Source organism: Ctenopharyngodon idella, chromosome 17 (genome assembly GCF_019924925.1).
Source record: "Ctenopharyngodon idella isolate HZGC_01 chromosome 17, HZGC01, whole genome shotgun sequence".
Taxonomy (NCBI): Eukaryota; Metazoa; Chordata; class Actinopteri; order Cypriniformes; family Xenocyprididae; genus Ctenopharyngodon; species Ctenopharyngodon idella.
Window position 1 is genome coordinate 20,161,810 of NC_067236.1, and position 22,717 is coordinate 20,184,526.

Consider the following 22,717-nt stretch of genomic DNA (forward strand, 5'->3'; position numbering starts at 1 on the left):
ATATAATTAGAATATCATCAAAAAGTTGATTTATTTCACTAATTCCATTCAAAAAGTGAAACTTATATATTATATTCATTTATTACACACAGACTGATATATTTCAAATGTGTATTTCTTTTAATTTTGATGATTATAACTGACAACTAAGGAAAATCCCAAATTCAGTATCTCAGAAAATTAGAATATTGTGAAAAGGTTCAATATTGAAGACACCTGGTGCCACACTCTAATCAGCTAATTAACTCAAAACACCTGCAAAGGCCTTTAAATGGTCTCTCAGTCTAGTTCTGTAGGTTACACAATCATGGGGAAGACTGCTGACTTGACAGTTGTCCAAAAGACGACTACTGACACCTTGCACAAGGAGGGCAAGACACAAAAGGTCATTGCAAAAGAGGCTGGCTGTTCACAGAGCTCTGTGTCCAAGCACATTAATAGAGAGGCGAAGGGAAGGAAAAGATGTGGTAGAAAAAAGTGTACAAGCAATAGGGATAACCGCACCCTGGAGAGGATTGTGAAACAAAACCCATTCAAAAATGTGGGGGAGATTCACAAAGAGTGGACTGCAGCTGGAGTCAGTGCTTCAAGAACCACTATGCACAGACGTATGCAAGACATGGGTTTCAGCTGTCGCATTCCTTGTGTCAAGCCACTCTTGAACAACAGACAGCGTCAGAAGCATCTCGCCTGGGCTAAAGACAAAAAGGACTGGACTGCTGCTGAGTGGTCCAAAGTTATGTTCTCTGATGAAAGTAAATTTTGCATTTCCTTTGGAAATCAGGGTCCCAGAGTCTGGAGGAAGAGAGGAGAGGCACACAATCCACGTTGCTTGAGGTCCAGTGTAAAGTTTCCACAGTCAGTGATGGTTTGGGGTGCCATGCCATCTGCTGGTGTTGGTCCACTGTGTTTTCTGAGGTCCAAGGTCAACGCAGCCGTATACCAGGAAGTTTTAGAGCACTTCATGCTTCCTGCTGCTGACCAACTTTATGGAGATGCAGATTTCATTTTCCAACAGGACTTGACACCTACACACAGTGCCAAAGCTACCAGTACCTGGTTTAAGGACCATGGTATCCCTGTTCTTAACTGGCCAGCAAACTCGCCTGACCTTAACCCCATAGAAAATCTATGGGGTATTGTGAAGAGGAAGATGCGATATGCCAGACCCAACAATGCAGAAGAGCTGAAGGCCACTATCAGAGCAACCTGGGCTCTTATAACACCTGAGCAGTGCCACAGACTGATCGACTCCATGCCACGCCGCATTGCTGCAGTAATTCAGGCAAAAGGAGCCCCAACTAAGTATTGAGTACTGTACATGCTCATACTTTTCATGTTCATACTTTTCAGTTGGCCAAGATTTCTAAAAATCCTTTCTTTGTATTGGTCTTAAGTAATATTCTAATTTTCTGAGATACTGAATTTGGGATTTTCCTTAGTTGTCAGTTATAATCATCAAAATTAAAAGAAATAAACATTTGAAATATATCAGTCTATGTGTAATGAATGAATATAATATACAAGTTTCACTTTTTGAATAGAATTAGTGAAATAAATGTATTCTAATTATATATATTCTAATTATATGACCAGCACCTGTATGTCTGGATCTTTGAAAAACCAGCAAAAAAATCCAGATTAAACTTTTTGAGCAACTGGGCTCAAGAGATCAGGACCAGAGAGGGCATCTTTAACCCTCTGGGGTCTGAGGATTTTTGGGGCCCTGGAGAAGTTTTGACATGCCCTGACATTTGTGGTTTTTTCATCTGTTCATAAACATATTAATGGAAAAAGTGTCATTACACTGTATTCAGCACAAACTAGGCTACCATAATATGTGAGGAACACGTATGTACATGTTTGTGTTTTTGAAGGAATAACGTTTATGCGTGGTTATTGAAAAAACAAAAAACTTAAGTCACTGAAATAAAGCCAAAAAATATATATTAAATCTGTGTTCACAAGACTTCTGGGTATTGGAGGTTGTAGACTAGAGTTTTTGCTTCAAAATGATGTAAAAATTATCCTGCCTACTCGTTCATTTATAACAATATATTGATTTAGTTTTTGTAAGACACTTTTTGTCAAGAAACACAGTATGCGTGGAGGTGTGAATCATCATGAATAATGCCGTGACTCACACCTGAGAAGACAAAAGAATCGCATAAAGAACCTGCATATTAATGAGGCCTTTCAGTCAGGTAGGCTGTGAAAAAACCCTCTGTGATCATGTCTCAAGCTCATCATGGTGTATATCAAACATACAGAAAAAACAGCAATACTGTGAAATACTATTACAATTTAAAATAATGGTATTCTATTATATACTTTAAAATATAATGTATTTCTGTGATGCAAAGCGTCTGAACATTCATGTTACCTCTATGGCATTTCATATAGTCTTTTAGCTTAAAAGCATGCACATTTGGAGAAATATTAATGGATTCTCATATGTTTATGTCAATTTTCTATACAGAGGAGTAATATTTATTCAATATTTATTGTCATCACTGTGAGCGCTGGATACTGTTTTCAATTCATACTTGCAGCCGGAGGGCGCTCTGTGCACATTTAGTTCACAAATTACTCTAAAGAAGAACAGGACATTCAGGAACTAACGGCATGTCTTCCAGAGATCGCTAACCATGGCTTTAACATCCAGATAAACACTTTTCAAGACAATAAATGCACGATTGAGATGATGTATACATGTATTGCCTCAGAATTTGCGTCTGAATAGCGCTCGCTCCGTGGGCGTGGCCGCATTAGCGGATAATGAGCTGAATCACGGGCGTCTGACATGTGTCTCTTTTCATACAGATTACATAAACACAGAATATTTGTTTTCGATTTGACTTACACGATTTAAAACCTGACATTTCAACGTTTTTTTAGACATAAGTCTCATTTTTGTGTCATTAGTATTCACTAAGTTACAGTTCATTTTCTGAGAACTATCAGATTAAACTTCGTTCAGAGGGAGACGAGAGATCACGCATCATGTTAGTTTTCTTTATTTTGCAAAAAGCACATCATTTTGTTTTTACTCTGAGTGTACACACATAAAAGAAGATATTCCACAAATTTTAATGGTGTATAACTCTTAATTATATGTGCAACATTGACGGAGTATTTTGAGTCTCTTTCATACTGGTAAGAAAAAAACCGAGGTGGTATCGCCGGCGTGACCACCGACCCGAGGGAGGTAATTTACCTCAGTATGTTGAGTTGACAGTGTAAATTCTTCAGTCCATCAGCGAGAAGCTTCACTCCTGAATCCTGCAGGTTATTGTTACTCAGGTCCAGCTCTCTCAGAGAGTTTGATGATTGTAGACATGAAGACAACCTTTCACAGCACTGATCAGTGAGATTACAGTCAGCGAGTCTGTAACACAGGATGAAATAGGGTTCAGAGAAATTACAATGTTACTGTATTATAACAAATGAATTTCTCCATTCACATAAATGAATACTCACATAGCTTTTCTGCAGTTCAGCACAGCTGGTATCAGTCTCCTTCTACCCTCATCTGATGTGTTGTATTTCTTCAGATCAAACTCATCCAGCACCTCCTCTGATATCTGAAACATGTAGGCGATTGTTGAGCATTGAGACGGAGAGAGTCGATTCACTGAGTGATTCTCTGATTTCACAAACCCCTGAATCTCTCTGTACAGAGTCTGATCCTTCATTTCCAGCAGACAGAGGAACAGATTGATGCTTCTCTCAGCTGAGAGACATTCATAATCACCCTGGATTTGGTCTTTAGTGTACTGTGTGATTTCTCTGATGGGTTCTGAGCTGTTCTCTGTGTGTGTCAGTAAATCCTGTAAGAGTCTCTGATTGGACTCCAGTGAGATGCCCAGCAGGAACCGCAGGAAAAGATCCAGGTGTCCATTTTTACTCTGTAAGGATTTATCAACTGCTGATGTTAGTAGATCATACAGAGAGTTTTCCCGACTGTAACTGTTATATCTTTCATTCATAAACAACTTCAGTGATTCCTCATTCTTGACTACATGGCAGTAAAACAGATATAAAGCAGCTAGAAACTCCTGAAAGCTCAGATGAATGAAGCAGTAGACTTTCCTCTGATGAATCACAGATTCCTCCTTAAAGATCTCAGTGCAAACCCCAGAATACACTGAGGCGTCAGTGATGTCTATGCCGCTCTCAATCAGGTCCTCCTCATAGAACATCACATTGCCCTTCATCAGCTGTTTGAAAGCCAGTTCAGCAAGTTTCAGAATCACGTCTCTGTTGGATTTCAGGAGTTTCTCTGGATCTCTCTCATCATACTTCTGATTCCTCATGTTGATCTGAGTCAGCAGGAAGTGGATGTACATTTCAGTCAGAGTTTGAGGGATTTCTGGACTGTCATTTTGTTTCAGGAGGTTTTGAAGCACAGTGGCTGAGATCCAGCAGAAGACGGGTATGTGACACATGATGTGGAGGCTTCTTGATCTTCTAATTTGCGAGATGATTCTGCTGGCTTGAAGCTCGCCACTGATTCTCTTCCTGAAATATTCCTCCTTCTGAGGCTCACTGAATCCCTGAATTTCTGTCACACGGTGGATGTATTTTGAGGGGATCTGATTGGCTGCTGCTGGTCTGGAGGTGATCCAGATGAGAGCAGAGGGAAGCAGCTCTCCTCTGATGAGGTTTGACATCAACACACCCACTGATGAAGACTCATTCACATCACAAACTGATGAAGACTCATTCACACCACAAACTTTCTGTCTGTCTGAAAACATCAGTGTGATTCTGCTCTCATCTAGACCATCAAAGATGAACACAGCTTTACACTCCTCATAAATCGTTGAGTCCAGATCTTGAAGTTCAGGATGAAAGTCCAGCAGAAGTCTGTGAAGACTGTACTGGTGATCTTTAATCAAGTTCAGCTCTCGAAATGGAAGCACAAACATGAAATCCACATCCTGATTGGCTTTTCCCTCGGCCCAGTCCAGAATGAACTTCTGCACAGAGACGGTTTTTCCTATTCCAGCGATGCCTTTAGTAAGAACAGTCTTGATTTTGTCTTTCTTCTCAAGTCCTGGTTGATGTAAAGGTTTAAAGATGTCATTGCAGTAGATTGGAGTGTCTTGTGTTCTGGCTGATTTCTCCATCTGTAAAACCTCATGTTCTTCATTCACCCCTTCACTCTCTCCCTCTATGATGTAGAGCTGTGTGTAGATCCTGTTCAGGAGGGTTTGATTCTCTGCTAGTTTGATTCCCTCAAATAAGCTCTCGTACTTGTTCTTCATGCTAATTTTGTGTTGGTCTTTGACTCTCTGCAGGGTTTCTGTGTCATGCTTCTTGATGAGGGTTTGACAGTCAGAGTCAGTGCAGGTCAGACGGGGCGTCACTGATCTGATTACGTTGCGTCTTTTCACTCTGCAGAAACAGTGAGATGAACAGAAAAACTGTGAAAAAGCACTAAAATAAAGAAAATCATTCAAATGTTGCAGAATACCAAACTCTATGTGCTACTATTTAATGACACCACATTCACACAGAAGTGTCAGTTCAGGCAGAGTCTCACTATCCTCGTGTAGCCGGCAGAAGGTCTGGACTCCAACACAGTTTTCATTGGCCATGGACCAAACAAGAGGACATCTGACCGACATGTAAAGCAACCAATCAAAGTTTGTTTTGTTTCATGTCATGTTGAGTGGTGTGAAAATGTAAAGTCAATGTCCCTACAATGTACAGTGTCTTCATTCAATTTGAAAAGATTTTTTTTAAATGAAGCAATTATAATCTGCTAAAGATGATAATGAGATGCCAGCCTTTGCATCCTTTACCTTTAAGATAAAACATGTCTGCAGTTGTACTCCTGATTATCTCAGATGATTTATACTATAAATTCTGATAGAGGATCTTTGATTTCCTCCAATTTACTCAAGGTTTGATTCTATGACTGATACCGTTTCCTACATACTGCAGTTAAGTGATGCACTGCAGATGTCTGATGGACAGATAATATGGATAATGGACATATAAGGAGAACATGGCTTACCCAAGTAGGTTGTGTATACTCACTCAGGGTCAGAGGTCACTGCTCCATCACTGAGAAGAGGAGGGATTCTCATGGATGCGTCACTCTTCATAGACACACAGCTGGGTTCTGGAGGTGCTGCTTTACGTGTCTGAACATCATCCTCTTCCTCTTTCCTCTCACAGACACTCCTTTTGCAGGCAGTTCTGCAGAAAACAAAGAACAAAATAAAGGAAGAATAATCAAAAGTCTGACCAATCTTTCTAAATGTGATTTTCATTATGGGACGATCCAGGCAAGTTTTCACACTTTTGACTACAGAGAATATTATTTTTTGACAGTCTTGAGTTTATATTAGTTTGACTGCAAAAGCCAGGGTGAATTCAATCAGCAATATTCATCACTACCAAGATGAACATTGATATAATAGTGATGAGTATTGCTGATAGAATTCACCCTGACTTTTGTTTGTTCAAACCTCCAAACTTCATCCACTTCATAAATCCATTCTTTTCTATAGTCCAGTAATTTATATACAGCTTTTCTATTGCTGTAGTTGAATCTTGTTTATATTCACTCAGGGTCAGAGGTCACTGCTCCATCACTGAGATCAGGAGGGATTCTCATGGATGCGTCGCTTTTCATAGACACACAGCTGGGTTCTGGAGATGCTGCTTTCTGTGTCTGAACATCATTCTCCTCATCTCTCTTCTCACAGAGACTCATTTTACAGGCAGTGCTGCAGAAATAGACAAACTGAATATGATTGATTTGAATATGAGTCATATGTGCAAGTGGAATAATGATAAATCAGGGAAGCGCCATCCATATAAGCTGTGAATGCTCATGGACTAAAGTAATTAACACTATAAATTACTATAAAATTCCTTGTCATTTGAGGTGTAACAAAGCTTACATAATAAAATGTTGGTAATACATATGTAACTGTCTGTCATTTATTTATTTGCCAAACAAATCATTTTCTGTAAATCTGTGCCAGTTACGGAGGGTTTCGGGTAGGATCTAAAACAGATTTGGCTCCTACACTCTGTAATGCATCATCATCATTGTTCTGCGTTCTCATTGGTTCACTCTGGCATATGGAGGATTTTATGCTCAAAGAAAGCTGTCCGTGAATGAATCGCTATTTTGATTGCTATTGCTGCCAGAAAATCACTGAAAAACACATTTTATTTGATACAAAAGTAACCAGACTAAATTAAATAAAAAAACTCACAACTGAAACTATTTTCTTAGTATTTCATTTTCTCCATATAGGGAAATTTATTTTTTTTTTTACAAAAAACGTATAAACCGTTAAAGACAGACCTACAGTAACTATCTGAGGTTGTTAATGATAGCATATGTATTTGTTAAAGTCATCAAATTGCATTAAATCTCATCTTGTTTTTTTTAAAGAATACTTATAAATAGTATTTTACTTATTTTATTTATAATAGACTAGGCATATTTAAATTTATTATAGTATTATATTATAAATAAGTATTTATTACACTATAAAGTATAATATATTTTTTTATATTGTAGCCTACTATAAGTTTGAGCTGCACAATTAATCAGTAAAAGATTGTGATCTTGATTCAAACACTGGCGCAATCTTATTCCTAAATAACAGCGATTCGGCTGTCTATTAAACCTTTCTTTGACAAGTATAATCACAGCGAACATTCAGATCTACAATCTGAGCCAGAGAGAGCAGTTGTCATGTATAGGTATGAAAAACCTTCACAGTCTTTTCAACCACACAGTGACGTTTTTTCTACTCATTCAAATTCAAATTCAATTATTATTCAAATTACATTCAAATTATCACAGAAGTATATAAACATTTATATTTCAAATATAAACACTACTGTAGCAGCGAGCAAAATACAGTAAAGCACCTTTTGAAAGTAACTTGATGCTTCAAATAAAGATTGTTTCGATTGCGTCGTTACACCAGTAGGTGGCGACAAGTGAATGTTTTGTCATTGAATCATTCATTCAAAAACACTGCATGTCTCATTTCAGAGGCACTCGGCATACCCTGTTAAAGAAGAATCAATAGGAGTTCTAGAATTCTAGAACTCCTAGAATCAATCGGAGTGTTTGATTAATTTATGACTGTCAGGACTGTGATCTTTTCAATATTTTCAAAATGTTAGCACAAAAACATTATTTATAGTTTGTTCATGCAACATTTTTCTTCTGAAACATTTTTAATTCCCCGTTAGTCAAATGTTTTTAAATGTTACTACTTGTTTCACAATGTTCAGAGAAGTAGGCCTAACATTTCCTGATAAAATCAAATGTTCCCTTAATGTTCAGATAACCAAAATATTGTTTTTTAAAACATTTTGAACATTCAGAAATAACATTTTCATAACTTATTGGGAACGTTAGCAAAACAATCAAAGAACTTATTTTTGTTCGCTGGGTTAAAGGCTACTCTTACACTACAATAGGACAGAAATATAAGTATTTACACAAGCAGGTGTATAATGAGTTACCAGTGCATGAGACTGAATCCAGAAATGTGTTTGTTCAAACCTACCTCTGTCTCAACAATGAAGAACATCAAACACAAACTTTATTCAGTTCATAAATCCATTCAGTCTCTAGATAACAGCATTAAACTGATCTGTTCTCAAACGGATTCACATTATTCACAAACAGCTCATGTGCTTTCTTCACAAAATGGAGTCTGCGTGGAAACACTTTCACTTTCACTTTAGAAGTTCAACCAGTTTTCACCAGCACTCAACAATCACCAGAGTTCAGATCTCAACACCTGTCACTCATCAGCACCTCATATAAACACACACCTCAGTTCAGTCACTGTTTACACTTGAACAATGAAACAGATCCATTACGGCGATCTCCTGATTTTCTGTGCCTGAACATTTTTTTTTTCTCCAGCAAAATAAACTTATCTGTGAACCTCCCTCGCATTCTTCTTCTTCTTCTTCTTTTTCTTTCTTTCTTTTCTTTTCTTTTTTTTTTTTTTTTGACATTCAGCATTATAGGTGAATTAACGCCACCTTCTGCTCCGGAGTGTGGAACAGATCTCTCTCGCGTTTTGTCCTCTCCTGCGATCCTTACCTGCAGTCCATGCTCCACCAAAATATACTGATCATGAATCGTGTGCTACAACAGTTCGCTCTCCAACCAGCATAAACACTTTCATTATTATAATTCTTTTATCCATCATCTGCAATAACCAGTATTTCCTCACCTGTTTGTTTCTGCATCCGCTGTGTGACCAATAAAGTGTTTTTGGTTTAACTCACTTTCTCAGTGTTTATATCCTTTATAAATCTGCTCATTTGTTGTTGAATCTGTCAGCGGTTTTTGCTGATATTAGAACAGAAAGTATCACTATATTGTTTATTATAAGAATAAAATTATGTGCTGTTGAAGGTATCAGAACTCATTGAGACTGTATTCATGTGAATTTTTTTTTTTGGTCTTCCACTGTAGCTGCACTATATTTTTTTGTCAGTAACACTTTAAAATAAGGTTTCATTTGTCAATATTAGTTAACATGATTTACTATAATTTGAAGATTTAATAGCCTACATTTTTAAAAAATACAAAGTTATATTTGTTAGCATTAAAGCACTGTAAACTAACACAAACATTTTTTTTCACTAACAATAACAAGGATGAATTATTTTAAAAATATTGCTCATTTTTGTTAGCTAATTAGCTATTCATGTTAGCTAAAGCATTAATGTAAACAAAAGAAACCTTGTTGAACTGTTACCATTTTGTCTATAAATATATTTTGCAGTCTCATTCTTGCTGTAAGGACTCGTGATCTATAAAATATTGCAAAAATGAATGATATTGTTAAATGGTATTTCTTCATTATTCACTATAAAATAGATCTACATACAGCATTTGAAAGTTGAATTGAATTTGCATGAGCATGAATATAAAATATGACCATAAACTTCAGACATGATGTGGATGATCATTTATTCATTTCTCTGTGAATAAATAGTTAGAACATTTAATAAAACGTCTCAATAAGACTTGCCTAGTACATTTTAACATACATTTTTGATTCCCTGTCAGTCATATAACATATTAGATAAAGCATTCAATCAACATCATTTTATTACTGACACAAAGAGTAAAGCTGTTTATTCTTCATTAAAGTATCAACAACAGTGTAAAGAACTTCAAAACACAAAAAGAAGCACTTAAACTAAAATAATAATTCATAAAATAATAATTCTGAATGCCCAAAATCAATGCCCCGTATCCATGTGAAACGACAACCAATTAAACATAAAATTACAAATAATACATTAGAAAACAGCGATCAGAACTTACATGTACATATTCAACATGATCTGCATTAGAGAATCAAGGCTTTCAGTAATATCACACTGTGAAAAATCACTCATTAGTGAGCAAGAGACACTATTCTACTGATTATGAAACATGAACGACGCTTAATTCAACCACTAAAGCAAATACTCCGACAGAACTGACACCGCCATATCGACAAAGACAACGCGAGGAAGCTTTTCTGAGGCCAGTGGCACAAAAATGTTTAAAGTGAGCAAAGGCGATGTGTTTACAGACAGATGATGAAGTCTGAAATAAAGTGCACTCACAAAATCCTGATATTCTACAGCACATAAACACACTTTACACATTTATCATGCATGACAATGCCAGTGACAACACTGAGGTGAACATTAGAAAGAGAACAGCTCTACGGGTCTCGCATGCCACACACAAGTACAAACAAGGGTGTACGGTAAAGATTTCCTCATGGAGAAGTAAAGGGATAGAGAAATGCCTTCCACGAGAGAATTATCCACATTAATATTGTATATACCTCTATTTTCTGCAGTTGCAATGCAAGTTCCCCCTGAACTTTCCAAGAAATGGCTGATATTTGAGCTAGTGTCACTACAGAAATGTTCAACCAGATTGTCACACACACACACACACGATACGGTAAGAAATTAAAATAGATATTTTGCCACAGTATTTGTCCAGGACGCATCACTTCAGGTCACCGGCGTCACCCTGGATGGTCTTCTTGATACGCAGCAACATGGTGGTCTGCCACTGGTCGAGACGAGAGATCGAATCAAACTCCTTCACCTGGAGGAGAGAAACACATGATTTACAGATCAAAATGAGAGAAAACTCCTGATGAGATGATTATGATTGATATTCGACACATATATTTCACAGCATGAACAGATACAATCATGAATGCAATGCATGTCTGACAAATGCATAAATATAAGTGTATAAGTTTTTCTCAATTATTTCTCAAGAAAGTCAATTTCTGTGTAGACGAACTTTTTCAGCAAAATTAAATCTATTATGCAAGACAAAATAATGAACACAATAGCAACAATGTGTAAGATGTAACAAAAATATCAGTATCACCAATTTTTTTAAAAAGATAGTTCAAATAAAAGTGCGAAGCAAAACAAGCATTTATGTACAGGTGCTGGTCATATAATTAGAATATCATCAAAAAGTTCATTTTTTTATTATAAATTATTTTTAAAAATGAAACTTTCATATATTCTAGATTCCCTACATGTAAAGTAAAACATTTCAAAAGTTTTTTTTTTTAATTTTGATGATTAGAGCGTACAGCTAATGAAAGTCCAAAATCCAGTATTTCAAAATATTAGAATATTTCCTAAGATCAATCAAAAAATGGATTTGCAAAACAGAAAAGTTCAAGTTCTTTAAAGTATGTTCTTTTGTGCACTCAATACTTGATCGGCAGGACATATTACAGCAAATGACTTGCTCCTAGCACAAATTACTGCATCAGTGAAGTGTGGCATGGAAGTGATCAGCCTGTGGCACTGCTGAGGCACTATTGAGCCTTCAGATCATCTATATATTGTTGGATCGACTGTTTCTCATCTTTCTCTTGAAAATATCCCATAGATTCAGGTCAGGCATATTGGCTGGCCAATAAAGCACAGTAATATCATGCTCAGCAAACCACTTGGAAGTGGTTTTTGCACTGTGGGCAGGTGCTAAAGTCCTGCTGGAAAAGGAAATCAGCATCTCCATAAAGCTTGTCAGCAGATGGAAGCATAAAGTGCTCCAAAATCTCCTGGAAGATGGCTGCATTGACTTTGCACTTGATAAAACACAATGGACCAACACCAGCAGACATCACGCCCCCCCCAAATCATTATTGACTTCAGAAACTTCACACTAGACTTCAAGCAGTTTGGATTCTGTGCCTCTCCAGTCTTCCTTCATACTCTGGGACCATGATTTCAACATGAAATGCAAAATTTACTTTTATCTGAAAAGAGGACTTTCGACCACTGTTCACTGTCCAGTTCTTTTTCTCCTTAGCCCAGGTAAGATGCTTCTGACATTGTCTCTGGTTCAGAAGTGGCTTGGTAGTCCTTTTCCTGAAGATGTCTGAGTGTGGTGACTCTTGATGCGCTGACTCCGGCTTCATTCTACTCATTGTGAAGCTCTCCCAAGTGTTTGAATCGGCTTTACTTGACAGTATTCTCAAGCTTGCGGTCATCCCTGTTGCTTGTGCACCTTTGCCTACCCAATTTCTTCCTTCCAGTCAACTTTGCATTTAATATGCTTTGATACATCACTCTGTAAACAGCCACCCCATTCAGTAATGACCTTCTGTGACTTACTCTCTTTGTGGAGGGTGTCAATGATTGTCTCCTGGACCATTGCCAAGTCAGCAGTCTTCCCCATTAGTGTGGTTTCAAAGAACAAAAGATACCCGGAATTTATACTGTAGGGATGGTCATTTAATGAAACTCAAATGTAAATATTCTAATATTTTGAGATACTGGATTTTGGACTTTCATGAGCTGTACGCTCTAATCAACAAATTAAAAAAAAAAAACTTTTGAAATGTTTTACTTTACATGTAGGGAATCTAGAATATATGAAAGTTTCATTTTTTTAAATAATTTACAATAAAAAAATGAACTTTTTCACGATATTCTAATTATATGACCAGCACCTGTAACTGGACTTTTGTCTCAGTCCCTGTGTGACAACTAGCCCCGGTGTCCCTTATACTGTATACCCTTAAAAACGAAGGTTCCAAAAAGGTGTTTTCGCAGCCATAGAAGAATCATTTTTGTTTCCCCAAAGAACTTTCAGTGATCAGTTCTTAAAAGAGCCATTTTTTTTCTGTGAAGAATTTTTAATAATCTGAAAAACCTATCCACCTTATTCCTATGCCCCATGATGCTTTGCGTGTAATATAGGAGTAACTTCGGTTAAGCTGTAAATAATCAGTGAAAGACTTGCTCTATGAACACAATAATATGTTTAAACTGGGTACAATAAGATGACATTATTCTACTCACGCTTTAACCATCCAACATTAAAAAGACATGAATAACCCCAAAAGCGCGATTATTTCCACAGCAATAATGGACAGGTTAAATATCACTGTAATAATATATATCTGTATTATGTAATATACGTTGCCTTAATCAAAAATGTTCATTAACTTCAGCATTACGTAATACTATTTCAAAGTGATTTCTGTAATTTTGACAGATAATAAATTGTATTTACCTGTGAAAACAAACCTGGAAAGAGACGTGAGGATTTGAGGAGAAAAACTAAAGATTGTTTGTGCATTCTAGTGAATTATTAATGGGATATATTGTAAATTAAATCAGGAGAACAGACCACAAATGTGCAGGATATGTTGTCCTTTTTCATACTATTACAGCGGAATGCAGAGGGAAAAAAGAAAATAATAAAGAGAAAAAGAATACAGCTCTTACCATAGATATTCTTCTTAAAACATGTCACGTTAAAATACCAAGCGTTACGTTATTCTCATGATGTCTGAAAATAAAACATGAAGGAAAATTGACAGCTCATTCAGTTAAAGTGACGGATAAGCTTTATTTGTAGGGCAACCTTATGATTTAATGATTCGTTTCAGTCTTTTTGAATGGAGGTTCCCCAAACCAGAAGTGCCATCCATAATTCAAAACGCAGTAGGCTCGTCAGGAATAAGCTGGATAAGAACCTTTTGCGCAATGGATGTTAGAGGTTCCTCATGGAGCCATAAATGCCAATAAAGAACCTTTATTTTTAAGATTGTACAGTATGATCATCCAAAGCCACTGGACATTTGAGAGGTTATAAACTCACGGCTTCAGTGAACGCCTCGCAGTTCTGCTCCTCATGAGCCTCCAATAGTTTCTGTACAGGAAGACAAAACCATCAGTGCAAATACTACAAAATATGACAACCACATACTGACTGATTGCCTTAGACCTTTTCTATTTACAATAGAGTGCTGCAGGGAAGACATATTTTTGTAGGCCAAAACCCGGACACTAGTTTTAGAACTTCCGGTTCCATCATCCCAAATGAAGTGGGTTTTGGTTAAATGCCTGAAATGAGGTCTGTTAAGGTCGCTAACAAGCAGCTAAATGGGACTAGGGAGGTTGTTGGGAACATTAAACATCATTAGCTGAAGAGGTAAACTCTTCTACTCACTAGTCTGCTTTCACAACCTCATTATGTTTATAACCACGCTCTTACAAACTATTCCAACTCAAATTTCAGGGGAAACATTTTAAAATAATGAATAAAAGAGTTGTCGGAAGTTGTCACAAGTCATGTGACTGTGGATTAGTTTATTTACAGCCTAATTTATTTATTAGTTTATTTTCAAAATTCATAAAAGTTGTGTTCATTTGTGATTATAAAGTTAAGAATCATAAACTTTTGTTCACAGAGCTTATTTTCAACAATAATCCAAAAGCCAATGGAAGAATCCTATTGGGTTTTTGTCGAGGAAACCAGTGTGATGCTGACTTACAAGTTGGCCAACAAAAACACGTCATCACTGCAGCGCTCCATTGCTAAATAAATTAAACAACTGTACTTACTTTCAACAGCTTACATTCTCTTGAATCAGAGAACGCAGGAAACATCCCTTCATACTTTTCAATCGCAAGCTGAAGGAAAACAAACAGAGCATTTACATGTCAGGAGCAACAACTGAATTAATCACAGATGGCTGGGAACAGCATATTTCTACAATGACTGAAAATGTTGACTGAAAATGCTGCATGAATACCACTAGGTGTCAGTGTAAGACAAGACAACTGCAATATCAACCAGCTTAAAGGGATAGTTCACCCAAAAATAATCATTTACTCACCCTGCAGTTGTTACAAACCTGTATGAATTTCTTTCCTCACACAAAATAAGATATTTTGAAGAATATGGGTAACCAAACAGGCCCAGGGCCCCAATGACTTCCATAGTATGAAAACAAAAATACTACGGAAGTCAGTGGGGTCCATCCAACAACTTGTTTTGTGTTCAGCAGAAGAAATAAACTCATACAGGTTTGGAACAACTTGAGGGTGAGTAAATGATGACAGAATTTTCATTTTTGGGTGAACTATCCCTTTAAGAGCATTACTACTGACTTGAGCTGAATAATGACACTATTGCCTTCTGCAGAGCTGAACTGAACTTGTTTATAATTAATGAACTCGGCAACATTGACAGTTATTGAACTGAACCGAACGACACTGAGCTGAATAATGACACTATTGTCTTCTGTAGAGCTGCTTTACAGCTGAAAATGTTTCATAATTGATTAATTTAAAGGCCTGTTCACAGCAAGAATGATACTATATACATATAACTATAACATAAAACACATTATTATAAACGTGCGCTGCAGTTTTGTTGTCTGTCGTTTTAAATGCTTAAGCTCTTTTACTGTCACCGAATATTTTCGTACTCATAAGGCATGAATTGTATTTTGAAGTAGTGATGAAAAATCATGAAAGAATGGTAGAAACCTCAGTGCTTTCATACCAAGAGTTCAAAAGATAACATACATTCGTTTTTTTTTAAGAAAAAAAGGTCTGAAAATGTTTTAAATATAAAGAAAAAAACATTAGATTCTCCATTTGTGATGCGGCGTTGCACACCCGTGTTCTTTCCACGTATTTTATGTGTTTTTTAGAGGTTGAATTCAAATCAAATACTGACAAACTCCCCATACTACTTCTGAACAGTATGTGTACTTCATAAATTGTATGAAAATTATGGAAATATATGGTTCAGATCACTCAAATGATCAATGGAAATGGAGGCGCCCTTATATGGTCACCAATGGAGCTTGGATGTCATCTAGTGGAAATGTTTGGTACTGCGCCCAAACAAAATCTTACTGAAAGCTCATTTTTTGAGATATCAACCTAAAATATAGAACACAACTTGTTCAGATTTTTTGGCTTGGATTTTCTTGCAGTTTTAGAGTAAAACATGTTTTGTAAAATATATATTTTATATAAAATACACTTAACACTTATTTTCCTGTTTTTTAACATGAAGCTGATTTGAAACAATCTGTATTGTATAAAGAGATAGATAAATAAATGTGATTACTAAGAAAGATTGTTACTGTAAGAGACTATAGTGATTGAATTAAAGAACTAAATAGCCTACACACTTTATACTGCAAGTTACCCAGTTAAAAATGACTGACCTTTGCGTTTAATTCATCCACGATGAAGTGGCACAGAGCAGCTTTCCAGAAGTACTCTTTAGCGTTGTATTTCAGTAGAGGGTTGTCCATTGTGCTGGTCGCAACCTGAATGTGAAGAGACCAGAAGCTGTTCATTTACAGAGGGGAGAAGGATATGATTAGATTTACGCTGCATGCCTTCTCTACCTAAACAAGCCTTTATATTACATACGCCTCTGTATCAATGTTACATGCTCCATAGATATCTTTATTATTATTATTATTCTTTTTTAGCAGATGCTTTCTTGCTTATTGTACATTTTGCTCCCTCCTGGAGCAACCAGACTCAAAGACAAAAATATTGATGTTACTTGAATTTCTATCTCTGCAAATTAAACTTTTCAACCTTTTGGTTACTAAACCACTTCTCTACCTCTCATATTATCTGTCCCTGTACTGAAGGCATTTTACTTCTCATTCTCACTCTCATTTCCCCAACATATTGTAAAAACTAATTTGCTCATTGAGTCAAAAACTCATTGTGCAACCTGTAGTCTATGAAGCAAACTGTGATAGATTTATGAGATATTGACTGTGTCCTAAAGCTTATAAATGCTGCATAGATGTATCCTTCGCTACCTTTGATATCCCACAATCCTGTGCGTTCCATTCTGTTAAGCTAAAAATGTTAATTGCTGTGGTTTATTTAAATAAATTTTAATTAATTATTTTTTTAAAAATCAGTTTGACCTGAATGATTCAATGACTCACTCATAAAGACTTTACTTGCTTCATTACTGGATGAATCAGAGTTTTTGAATGAATCTCTTGAATAAATGATTCAATGACTCACTCATAAGAGGCTTGTTCAAGATGCATCGGCGCTGTGCAGACTGAGCGATTCAAAAGCATATGGAGTCGTCTGCTCTCCAATCGCTCTCGCTGTACTTTGATGTCATACGTCGATCCGTCTGTGCATCTCGAACAAGCCTAAAGACTTAACTTGCTTCATCACTGGATGAATCAGCGTTTTTTAATGAATCTCTTGAAGAAATGATTCAATGACTCCTTCATAAAAGGCTTGTTCGGGATGCATCAGCACTGCGCAGACCTATCGGCGTATGACATCAAAATACCGCGAGAGCGATTGGAGAGCAGACGACTCTTTATGCTTATGAATCACTCTCGCGGTACTTTGATGTCATACGCTGACCGGTCTGTGCAGTGCCGATGCATCTCGAACAAGCCTATTTATTTCATTAATTTCATTACTGAATGAGTTTTTGAACAAATCTCTTGAATGAATGATTCAATGACTCACTCATAAAGAATTCACTTGTTTCATTACTGGGTGAATCAGTGTTTTTGAACAAATCTCTTTAATGAATGATTCAATGACTCACTCATAAAGACTTCACTTATTTCATTACCGAATGAATCAGCGTTTTTGAATGAATCTCTTGAATAAATGATTCAATGACTCACTCATGAAAGGCTTGTTCGACTTGCACAGACCGATCGGTGTATGACGTCAAAGTACCATGAGAGCGATTGGAGAGCAAACGACTCCTTATGCTTTTGAATCACTTTCGCGTTACTTTGATGTCATACGCTGATCAGCGTAACGCCGATGCATCTCGAACAAGCCGAAAGACTTTTTTCATTACTGGATGAATCAGCATTTCTTGAACAAACCTCTTGAATTAATGATTCAATGACTCACTCATAAAGACTTCACTTGCTTCATCACTGGATTAATCAGCGTTTTTAAGCAAATCTCTTGAATGAATGATTCAATGACAAACACATTTTTTAACAGTCACTTGTCGCCACCTACTGGTGTAACAAAGTAATTGATACAATATATATTTGAAGCATCAAGTTACTTTCAAAAGGTGATTTATTCTATTTTGATCGTTACCGCAGACATCAGTGTTTATATCTGAACTATAAACTTCTCAAAGGTTTAATAGCTGAATCATTGTCATTTAGGAATCAGATCGCGTGGGTGTCTGAATCAAAATCACAATCTTTTAACGATTAATTGTGCAGCTCTATAAAGACCCGATTTATACTGTTTATTAAAGTTAACAAATTAAAGTTGTAAAAAATATGATTAAAAATTATTTGGAAAATATTTATTATGTTGATTTTGCTACAGTACCAAAACCCAAAATCAATAATATATTTAATAATAATAACACATTTAATAATAATATATACAACAAATAATATATAATAAGCCTATATAATTTTATAAAATATAATAAATAAATTACTACGAATAAAAGAGTGGTTGAGTCTGTCCCACTGACCTGCTCAAAGATCTCGATGGCTTTGGGATACTGCTCGAGCTGAGCGCTGTACGAGCCCACCTTCAGCAGACACTTATTAGCAGAGCTTAACGAGAATACATCAAGCAATACAAATGAGCATTTACATCCCACAATGAAAGGAAATGGAAGATAATTATAAATATTGAATGACATTCTAATAAAATTTACACAGAGGAAAACGATATACAATGACAAACAATGAAAACACAAACCTGTTTGACTCTTCACCTTTGTAATAATCTGCGGCCTGCTCATAGTGTGCAATGGTCTAAAATGACATGACAACATACAGGACGGTTACACTGACCTTCAATAGCATTTTTTTGGGAAATGACGCACAAGACTGCATCTAACAGATGTTTAAAGGCAATTGGCACCTTTTCAATATCCACTAGCTCGGATTCATATATCTCTGCAATAGTCATGTGATGCTTTGCAGCAATCGTGAACCTTCCCTGTCAATCACACATACAAATGAAAGATTAAATGTTATATAACATTCACATGCTCAGTAAACAGGCACATTTAGGTTAACAAGCCACAGAAAATGCATTAATATGTGCAGGATGCAAAGTCTCAGTGCCTTACCATGTCTGTATAAATATCGATGGCTGCGTTTAAACAGTTGATAGCCTCTGTGCGATTCATTAAAAACAGAAGAGAACAAAATGAGTCAAATTAAATCATCTTTGCTCATAATCTCATCCAATCAAACATTAAATCAAGCAACATACATGTATAGACATGTTACAACCTTTAGAAATTAGATTGTTTATTGAAACCACTGTTGTTTTAATATCACTATTATACTATTATTGTCAGGTGCTGTGTAGGCTGTAGTAAGCGTACGATCACAAAGGATAACAAAAGGAGTCTTTAATAGTAAAAAGGAACACATAGGAGAATCACATTGAAGAAGCTCAGGAAATAAACATAAACAATACCGGACAATGAAACAAAGGAAGCTGAAGGCTTAAATACAAGGGAGAGTAATCAACTGAACAATGCACAGAACTAATTAACAACCAAGGAGACTTACTTGGGAACACAGGCAAACCAGAAGAAGGAAAACAGAACCAAAACACAATGAAACAGGGCAGTAACCACCATAGAAATTGAGGGTGACAGGTCCTCGCCAATAATTAGAAATAGCCAAACTGTCCCCCCAATATTTGATATTATTGATGCTGCTCTGCTGTACTCCATTATGCATCACTCTGTTTGTTGTTAGGATGACAAAAAAAGTTTTAAAAGTTACATTTTGGTCTGCCTCAGCGGTCTAATAGCGCTCGTCACTGTCAGAATGAGTGATCTGGCCAATCAAATCAAAGAAGGCGGGGCTTACCGTTCACATTAGACAAGTGCAAATTCCAATGCGATGCTTTCTTTTTAGCAGTGAAAGAGTACGTGGCAATAGTAGCTAAACATTTAATATTTGACAACTATTTTATGGTTGAAATATTCAGCGACCGACAGTAATGTCCGGTGATGCAAACTACTCAACATTTTTATGAAATTTCGCCATTTTGAATTGAAAACAGGCTATTATTTGATTAATATGATATGATTAATGTAATTCATAACTGAATGTGACGAGACAAGAAACTTTTTGTGTTTTTGGAACATATTAGACATACAAATAAGAGTTAATACATTTAAAAAAATATATATTATTTGCAAATAGTTTAAAGGGGACCTATAATGCCCCTTTTCACAAGATGCTATATAAGTCTCTGGTGTCCCCAGAATGTGTCTGTGAAGTTTCAGCTCAAAATACCCCACAGATCATTTATTATAGCTTCTCAAATTTGCACCTATTTGGGTGTGAGCAAAAACACCATTTTTGTGTGTGTCCCTTTAAATACAAATGAGCTGCTGCTCCCGGCCCCCTTTCCAGAAGAGGGCGGAGCTTTAACAGCTCGCGCTTCGGTTGCTCAACAACAACAAAGCTGGAGAATCTCACGCAGCCAAAATGAGGATTGTCAGTAACGGTGTTCAGCCTTACATTGTTCAAACCGGAGTCGACACTGATGGAGAGACTCAGGAAGAAGTTGCAGCTTTTAGAATGAAACTGGACGTTTCTGTATGGTTAGTGGATAAATTTATGTAGTTGCTGTGGAATTGATTCAACCCACCGACTAGCATGTGCCGTCATGTTAATCTTTTTCATTGAATTGACCCTCGTTTGTGAAGCAGTCCGGCATAAAATGACGGCATGACAACAACACTCTACTACAACAACTCTTCCTCTTCTCTAAAGCAGCCCAACATGGCCTCACCCCCTTTGTTGCGTGTTCTCGGGGGCGGGGTTTATGTAAATTTTAGGGTTTGTGATGTCACTAACCCAGGAAGAAGCTTGTTGTAGTCCCTACCAGCCATTTGTTGTAGTCCTTAAAAATAGAATTCTTTAAAATATCTCCCTTTGCATTGAACTTTGAGCGTCGTAACTTTGCAGATGTTTTTATGCTAAAACAGCAATATTACACACTAACTAAAGTTAAAAAACTGAAATCATAATCAACCACACCTTTAATAACTACAATAGACCTGGAACTTTTACCGTTCTTATTGTTGTATGTTTTTGACATTTTTTAGTTTATGTCTATATAGTTTTTAATAATTTGTATTTCAGTTTTAGTTATTTTAGTACTTCAAGTTAAACTAAATGAAAATGAGAAATGTACGAAATAAGTTTAATTTTACTTTATTTCAGTTAACGTTTATTTTAAATGACGGAAATGTTTTTTTTTTTATGGTTTTAGTTGACGATAACCCTGATTGAAACATGAAAATTGCTCAGTTTTTTTTTTTTTTTTTTTTAATGATTAAGGTTTCAATTACTGCACAAAACTCTCTCACCTTGAGGATCTGCCTTCTTATAAGCATTTCCAGCATCAACAAAGCTGGTGGCCGAGTCCAGTTTGTTCTGCATCTGCATGTGAAGTCTTGCAGCTTGGCAGAAAGCACTGCCAGCAGCTACAGCGGCAAAACACATCAATCTTTAGATCACTGACAATAATGACAGAACTCTTCAGAAGCAGGGTGAACGCTTAAATACACATCAGTTATAATGAACTCGAGCACAAAGATGGCCACTCAAATGATGCTTCAGAGTGAATATCTAATAATACTCCCACAGCATTACAAAATATTAATCATTTAGTGCAATAATCTACCACTTTACATATAAATTATGAAATGACTTATGCATACCACTCCAGTTTTTGGCCATCTTGAACATGTTGGCAGCTCTGGCATACATTTCACACGCATCTTCAACCTTATGATTTCCCCTGTGAAAACATCAACATTTCTTTCATTATAGGCAATTTCAAAAGGAATAGTTCAGTAAAAGATGTAGGCCTATACAATACAAAGCAGAGTGTATGTCGCCACATATTTGACATTGGACATGTTGAGAAACGCAAGGATGGATACAGCTCATTTTTATACGTGCTAGGATATAAAATGCACATATAATAAGGTATTTTCATTATATAGACATATGCTGTTTGAAAATACTACAGGACATTGGATGTCTTTGAATGTCAGATCGTGACCAGCATCATTGCTGTCTCACCCGAACATCCCTCCGAGAAATGAACCCGATGATTTGACTTTTTTATCCGCCTCTGCCATCAGCTGCATGGCTTCCTTCTCTTTACCGGAATTATCCATGATTTAATGTGTGGTGTTCACGGTTGGATCCGTAAAGGCCCGGTGTTTGTTGATATAGAGTGCGGATTTAATGCAGAATCATGAAGGATGCTCGCCTCCTCCTCCTCCTCCTGCTGCTGCTGTCGGGTGATGCTGATGATGCGCGTTCTTGAGGGAGAAACTGCGACACTCTTTGGTTGAAAGGCGTAG

General features: G+C 36.6%; 4 protein-coding genes across 10 annotated transcripts in view; all 4 read right to left on the minus strand.

Annotated features, from left to right (window-relative positions):
- LOC127498082 (NACHT, LRR and PYD domains-containing protein 12-like) overlaps nucleotides 1-8,682 on the minus strand; it is a 47,594-nt gene extending 38,912 nt beyond the window's left edge. For all 3 annotated transcript variants that reach the window (XM_051867047.1, XM_051867044.1, XM_051867039.1), the window contains exon 1: nucleotides 8,559-8,682. The gene's annotated coding sequence lies outside the window, so the exon portion shown is untranslated. The remainder of the gene's footprint in view (nucleotides 1-8,558) is intronic.
- LOC127498085 (NACHT, LRR and PYD domains-containing protein 3-like) overlaps nucleotides 1-8,693 on the minus strand; it is a 28,950-nt gene extending 20,257 nt beyond the window's left edge. For both annotated transcript variants that reach the window (XM_051867052.1, XM_051867051.1), the window contains exon 1: nucleotides 8,559-8,693. The gene's annotated coding sequence lies outside the window, so the exon portion shown is untranslated. The remainder of the gene's footprint in view (nucleotides 1-8,558) is intronic.
- The window catches only part of LOC127498084 (NACHT, LRR and PYD domains-containing protein 3-like), a 50,250-nt gene extending 41,274 nt beyond the window's left edge, over nucleotides 1-8,976 (minus strand). For 2 of the 4 annotated variants that reach the window (XR_007925810.1, XM_051867050.1), the window contains exons 1-5: nucleotides 8,559-8,800; nucleotides 6,582-6,743; nucleotides 6,049-6,210; nucleotides 3,481-5,400; nucleotides 3,218-3,388 (exon numbers count right to left, since the gene is read on the minus strand). Coding sequence is in view for 3 of the 4 variants with exons in the window: in XM_051867050.1 (XP_051723010.1) it covers nucleotides 3,218-3,388; nucleotides 3,481-5,400; nucleotides 6,049-6,210; nucleotides 6,582-6,730 (2,402 nt within the window). In the remaining variant the exon portion in view is untranslated. Of the gene's footprint in view, nucleotides 1-3,217; nucleotides 3,389-3,480; nucleotides 5,401-6,048; nucleotides 6,211-6,581; nucleotides 6,744-8,558; nucleotides 8,801-8,829 lie in introns of those variants that run through there. The other 2 variants (XM_051867048.1, XM_051867049.1) reach the window with 2 other exon arrangements.
- Nucleotides 8,977-9,968: 992 nt separating this feature from the next.
- napba (N-ethylmaleimide-sensitive factor attachment protein, beta a) lies at nucleotides 9,969-22,682 on the minus strand. The gene is made up of 11 exons (XM_051867090.1): nucleotides 22,431-22,682; nucleotides 22,064-22,143; nucleotides 21,710-21,826; nucleotides 19,439-19,485; nucleotides 19,228-19,305; nucleotides 19,063-19,118; nucleotides 18,830-18,914; nucleotides 16,536-16,640; nucleotides 14,914-14,982; nucleotides 14,168-14,218; nucleotides 9,969-11,131 (listed from the first exon to the last, which is right to left on the minus strand). Exons 1-11 carry the CDS (start codon nucleotides 22,526-22,528, stop codon nucleotides 11,030-11,032), a joined length of 888 nt encoding a protein of 295 aa, XP_051723050.1. The 5' UTR covers nucleotides 22,529-22,682; the 3' UTR covers nucleotides 9,969-11,029.
- Between the last annotated feature and the right edge of the window lie 35 nt (nucleotides 22,683-22,717).